At 47.7% G+C, this 6,849-nt stretch overlaps 1 protein-coding gene across 1 annotated transcript; it reads left to right on the top strand.

Moving 5' to 3' along the window:
- The first annotated feature begins 3,796 nt into the window (after nucleotides 1–3,796).
- Nucleotides 3,797–6,539, top strand: slc32a1 (solute carrier family 32 member 1). The gene is made up of 2 exons (XM_053445699.1): nucleotides 3,797–4,189; nucleotides 5,352–6,539. Exons 1-2 carry the CDS (start codon nucleotides 3,797–3,799, stop codon nucleotides 6,537–6,539), a joined length of 1,581 nt encoding a protein of 526 aa, XP_053301674.1.
- The last annotated feature ends 310 nt before the right edge of the window (nucleotides 6,540–6,849 follow it).

Genomic DNA, 6,849 nt, shown 5'->3' with positions numbered 1-6,849 from the left:
CTAAAATAGCCTATCCTCTCTTATCTGAACTCAATCTGGGTCGTGCGTCAACACACACACACACACACACACACACACACACACACACACACACACACACACGCAGACACATGCACACACCATTTAATGGATGGTGTAATGATAGCCTACTATGAAAGCTATTGTAGACCTACATAACTGCGGTCACGGAGACACAAAGACCAGTTTTACTCATAGTGCAGCATCTTTATCTTGAAAAAATCAAAAGCTAACTTCTTCACATTTGAATGGTTATGATATTCATTGTAATCGTAATGTCATTTGTTCTAATCTGTTCTCTGGATGCCCTTTTTTTCTGGAGCACCCCTCCTCCTACATAACTGCAAAAATTTGGTTTATATTTTTGTGATTCGAGGAAAAAAGATTGAGGGGGGTGTGGTGGTGGGGGGGGGGGGGGGGGGGCGTCGGCGCAGGGTGGAGGAGGTTACACGGAGGCGGAGAACCTTGTGCCAGCTCACCCATGTGTGTAATGTGAAAAGGGAGAGCCGGGGGTGAAATACTGTGGAGGGAGGGAGAGGAGGGGGAGGAGGGGGAGATTGTAGTTGGTGTGTGTGTGTGGGGGGGGGGGGGGGGGGTACAGAAATGAATTTGAAGACACAGTGGGATCACAGTGCCATTTTGGATTTGTCTCTGCCAATGTCGTCTCGCGGTGGAACACGCTGTGCCGTAAAACCCAGACACAGATAAGCAGCTTTGATTGGTCCTATCTGTATCGACAGAGACGAGGAGCAGCCTCCCGGGACGTGCACCCTGACCCTCGCACCACCCACCCACTGCACCCCATCCCAATGACTCATGATGGGTGATAAACTGCGAAAATCACTTTCCCCTCTCTCCCTCTCTGCGGGTGAAGGATAACCGCGCACCTCCCACACATCGCATCACGACGTCTCGTGCACATGAATCTTGTGATGCAAAGTGCAAAATGAATAATCAATTAAGAAGCAGTGAGTGCGAGTATAAGAAGAACTAGAGCGGTCCATTGTCACCTTTTGCGTGTGGATTCCATCGGTTTAAGAAACATTTTCCCAATAATAATAATAATAGGCCCGAGACGGTGAGAAGAGGCCTTTTACGAGGACTTATGGGATGTGGGGGTCCTTGTGCACGAGATCACATGCGCGTGCATGGCTGGGCTTCATCATATGATAACACTACGCCTAGTTCTTACAATGAAGTCAGTCTGGATGCCAACACAATAATGACAAAGAGAATCATTTATTATTATTATTATTTGAATAGGTCGTGAAAAGGTGTGCAGCCTGTGTAACCTGCTTGCTGCTGGTGTCACGGTTGCTCTTTTCATCCAGGAGCTCCCTCCAACAGACAGATGAGAGGAGGAGGAGGAGGAGGAGGAGGAGGAGGAGGAGGAGGGAGGAGGAGGAGGAGGAGGGAGGAAGGCTGCAGCCCGTTGATAACAGCCTCTGTCATTAACTCTTTCACTGAGGGAAGAGGCAAAGCAGCCATTTTCGTTCCCGCAACCAAAGATTATAAAGGGAAGACGCGTCAGAGTGATAGATTTGTTTGCCTTGTCATTTATTGTTCAGACGTGGTGGGTTTAAATCGGGCTGGAGATCTAACAGAGAGGCCTGGAAGCTGTAAGGTTGTGTTGTACCTGCAGCGCGGCCTGTTCGCTCCTTCCGAACCTGAAACCACTGCATCACAGTGCAGCTTTTCCATCTAAAAAATACTGAGGGAACTAAATGATTTCTCCCTTTTCTGCTTGAACCCGTGTTTATCTAAATCGGCACCAAAATAGTCAATCAATACGCTTATCAATGCCAGGAATTCAATAATAATATATATAACATATAAATCAGATGATGCAAGGCCATTTGTGTTGGTGTGGTCATTTTTTTTAATCTTTTTTTAAATCACTGGCACAGATTCTCAAGAGGAGGCCGAGTATAAAGCCATCAGAGACTTTTGTTCGTGCTTTGTCGTTCGATAATCACCAGTTTGGTCTTATTATTATTACTGCTTCTATCACGCAGCCTGCTCTATTGAAGAAACCATGTTGAAAGCTTTTAATGGGGATTTATTCATACATCTCGATTGCAAAGTAAATAGTCTGTGTGTACAGCAGCAGCAGCAGACCGTGTTACAGTAGACTGTGGGAGTGTAGAGAGCAGGCCGTGGCTTTGCATCATGGTGATGAACTCTGATCCAATAGCCTGAGGAAACAGGGAAACATGGTGGACACAAAGTGCTACTGACAAGACAGTGTCAACAAACTGTTTACAGCACTTTGGGCCTCGCTTACTGAAATCCTCTCCATGAAAGACAAATATTTCAATGCAAATAAAGCCTATTGTGATTTTCTTTAATTTGAGTCAATAAAAATACATGTGAAGATGATGAGATAAACTTGATAACAGTAGTTTATTTTTCCAGAGAATTAAATTATCTATTACGCATTTTCCTTCCAGATCAAATGCCAATGTAATTTCACACGAGTTTACACGTATTGTTATTATTTTAATAATAAATATCATTGTCTAGACGACCTCATTCTCAAAGGAAACACCGCCATGGCTCAGGACGCCACATAATCTTCACAAACATAGTAACTGAATGGATGGATGGATGGATGGATGAATGAAGGAAGGAAAGAAAGAGGGAAGGAGTGAGCACCCTGAATGAAGTCTTCAGCTTGAAAACACAGCCAGAGATAAAAGTTGATCAAAATTTACGTTTCCAATTCTAAAGAAATAACAAAAGGCCACATTTCGCAAAAATAAATGAACAAAAAATTCGGTCTTCAGCTCGGTTTCTTACCATAATTTAGTAAATTTACGATTTTTCCCCCTTCATCACCAACAAACTCAACACGTTTTCAATCCCAGAAACCACATGGGTTTCATATTTTGATGCTCCGCGTCCTCTTCTCCTTAAAAAGAAATGGAAATAGCGCAATATTGATTTAAAAACAAAAACGAAAGCAAGTTTGATTGTAATAAAAATCTGGTCCAGACAGTTTGGATTAACGGCGAATTCCAGGCTCCTTTTATACGCGTAAAGTTATGCAAGATTTCAGGCCCCCGGAATGTCATTGGATGTCCGGATGAGGTATTATAGATTATGGGTTTGGAGGGGTGGTGGTGGGGGTACACAAGCGCCTCCCCTAGAAATGCAGCAAATCTCTCCCGTTTTTCTCCTGGTGGGGCACTGGGAGGGCTGGAGACGTGCGTTGCATTGGCAGGCTGGTGAGGACACGTGTCTCCTCCTCCTATCCCCCCCCACCCCCTGGGCTCCACGGTACCGCATTGGCATCAGTAAAGGCACCTGAAAACCTACAACCGACTCCAGGAAAGGCTGCGTGCCACCTTAAACCCCAAAAGAAAACGATATTACAGGCCAAACGGAGCCCGGTGGCTTGCCCTTGGTCGTGCGTAAAGCGTTTGCGCACACCGCTGAACTGCCTCAGAGACTGGAAAGAAAAAGGTGCGCTACGCGTCGAGTATCAGAGCGCGGTGCGAGGATGCAGAGACGGAGCGGCGTCGTCTGAAGGTGACATGAACCTGGGGATAATCAGGAGCAGCAGCAGCAGGCGCACACTGATCCACGAGTGGAGATAGCAACTGAAAACCACCGGTGTCTTGAAGCTCAACTCTTTTTTTCTCGTGGCTTTATCTAATGTAGAGAATCAAGAGCAGCAACTTGAAGTAGCCTCAATTTTTTACCGACTGAAGGAGAAGAAGAAAAAGAAGCACCAATTAAGCAGCAGATAGTTACGTGTCGGGAGAAGAGCACGAAAATGGCGACATTAATCAGAGGTAAGCTTTCCAATAAACTGTCAAACGCAGCCACGACTGTGTCCAACAAATCCCAGGCGAAGGTGAGCGGCATGTTCGCCAGGATGGGTTTCCAGGCCGCCACCAACGAGGAGGCAGTGGGTTTCGCCGCCTGCGACGACCTGGACTACGACCACCGTCATGGCATGCAGATGGACGTTATGCCGTCTGATGAGATGGGGGGAGAGCCGAGTGGAGACGGGGGTGCGGCGACGGGGGACAGCCACTACCAGAGGGACGGCACCGGTCCATCGCGCTCATCCTCAAAGGACGGGGGTCTGACGAACGATTTGACCGAAGTCAAACCAAAAATCACCGTTTGGGAGGCGGGCTGGAACGTCACGAATGCAATCCAGGTAAAGACGCACTTCGTGGAGAATAGACGGGCGGCTCCGGTTCTAATTGGCTGACTCGCTCCCAGAGCCTAGCGTTCCTGCGAATGCATACAAATGTACGAACCAAAAAATCTCCAGGCTCTGTCCCCTAAAAGCAACTTCATCAAGTTACTTTGTCTGATAATGGTAAATTAATTATGTCTGATAAATTATGCAGACTTTTGGTTTGGTAGTAGATGTTGAACACCAGTCTCATTACTGGTGTGAAACTTGTATTTTGATGCATTTTCATGGGGAAATATGCAGAGATTTTAGAACAGCTAAGACTGAATTATGCGCTGAAAAAGAGGTGCCACACGCCCCCCTCCCTCCTCCAGGAAACACACACACACACACACACACACACACACACACACACACACACACACACACCACATTCTTTGTCTGTATAGTGATGTCCAATGTGCCGATCCCTGATTACTCCTCACCTGAGGAGGAGACACTGATAAGGAAAAAGATGTTATCATCCACAAAAAAGCAAAAGCATGTTCTTTATATTTCTTTCATTTAGGGGCCTTCAGCATTAAACCCAAAATACCGACCAAAAACATAAAATATGTGTAGATAAATGTTTATCTCTCATTTCTTAGAGTGCAACTAGTTTCATATGTTCTTGGCAAGAAGCGATAAGAGCTATAAGAGGCTGAAAATAATCCATTTCTGTATCCAAGCTATGTTTACGCACGAATTTGTGTGCGCGCAAGGCGACTTTGCGGTCATCACTTAAGGTGCGAGGATTCACACCAGAGTCCGGGTCTGCAGGCAATGCGACAAAAAAAAAAAACCAGAGGCGCAATCCTTTTCATGCTTCATCACGGCGGCGGTCACGGCAGTCACCGTGACGTCAGAGAGTGTCTCCTCCAGCTCGTGCTGACGTCAGAGGCAGGCGGATGCGCTCAGAGCAAAGTGGAAAACCCACAATATGAAAACGGGAGTGACATCCACTCAAGAGTCAGGCAGACCAGAGCCAAAGCCCGTATTTAAACATGACCTGGTTCCTTCCGATTAAAGAATAATTAACACGTCTTATATGTTCACAACAACGTTATTGATTGATTATTGATTGCACCCAAATAATTTAACCAATTCACAATGTGTCTTCCTTCCTTGCCAATGTTTCCAGGGGATGTTTGTTCTCGGATTGCCCTACGCCATCCTGCACGGAGGATACCTCGGACTCTTTCTCATTATTTTCGCCGCCGTGGTGTGCTGTTACACGGGGAAAATCCTCATTGCCTGCCTGTACGAGGAGGACGAAGACGGGCAGCTCGTCCGTGTGAGGGACTCCTATGTGGACATTGCCAACGCCTGCTGCGCGCCCAGATTCCCGTCTTTAGGAGGTCATGTCGTGAATGTAGCCCAGATCATAGAGCTGGTGATGACTTGCATCCTGTACGTGGTGGTCAGCGGCAATCTCATGTACAACAGCTTCCCCAACATGCCAATATCCCAGAAGTCGTGGGCCATCATAGCCACCGTCGCCCTGCTCCCCTGCGCCTTCCTCAAGAACCTGAAAGCCGTCTCCAAGTTCAGCTTGCTGTGCACGATGGCCCACTTCGTCATCAACGTCCTGGTGATAGCCTACTGCCTCTCCAGAGCCAGGGACTGGGCCTGGGACAAGGTCAAGTTCTACATCGATGTCAAGAAGTTCCCCATCTCCATTGGGATTATCGTGTTCAGCTACACGTCGCAGATCTTCCTGCCGTCTCTGGAGGGGAACATGAATAAGCCCAGCGAGTTCACCTGCATGATGAACTGGACTCACATCTCTGCCTGCATCCTCAAGGGCCTGTTCGCCCTGGTGGCCTACCTGACCTGGGCCGACGACACCAAGGAGGTCATCACAGACAACCTGCCCTCAACCATCCGCGCTGTCGTCAACCTCTTCCTCGTGGCCAAAGCTTTGCTGTCGTATCCGTTGCCGTTTTTCGCAGCTGTGGAGGTGCTGGAGAAATCGTTTTTCCAGGACGGGGGACGCGCCGTCTTCCCAGATTGTTACGGGGGCGATGGACGCCTAAAATCCTGGGGACTCTCTCTCCGCTGTATCCTTGTGGTGTTCACCTTGCTCATGGCCATCTATGTGCCACACTTCGCCCTCCTCATGGGCCTCACCGGCAGCCTGACGGGCGCGGGCCTGTGCTTTCTGCTTCCCAGCCTCTTCCACCTCAAGCTTTTATGGAGGAAGCTGCTGTGGCACCAGGTCTTCTTCGACGTCGCCATTTTTGTAATAGGAGGTATATGCAGCATATCTGGTTTCATCCACTCGATGGAGGGGCTCATAGAGGCTTACAACTACGGAGTAGAGGAGTAGACGCATCGCTGGAGCTAAATGTTAAACGCAAAACCCCATTTAGTGAAAAAATAAGATATAATGTTGATAATAAAACACACGACATCCCCGCAAACGCAGCCCCTCTGCTTAATCCATGCGTAAAAAGCGCGCACTCATAAAGTCTTGCATCAAATCAGAAAAAATGCGCGCACACACACACACGCGCGCTAACACACACACACACACACACACACACACACACACACACACACACACACACACACACACACACACACAGACACACACACACACACACATAACCGGTGGCAGTAAGGATATCCAATGCATC

The sequence above is a fragment of the Pleuronectes platessa genome, chromosome 2 (genome assembly GCF_947347685.1).
Source record: "Pleuronectes platessa chromosome 2, fPlePla1.1, whole genome shotgun sequence".
Classification (NCBI taxonomy): Eukaryota; Metazoa; Chordata; class Actinopteri; order Pleuronectiformes; family Pleuronectidae; genus Pleuronectes; species Pleuronectes platessa.
The sequence above is the reverse complement of the archived record's forward strand: the minus strand, read 5'-3'. Positions and strand labels throughout refer to the sequence as shown.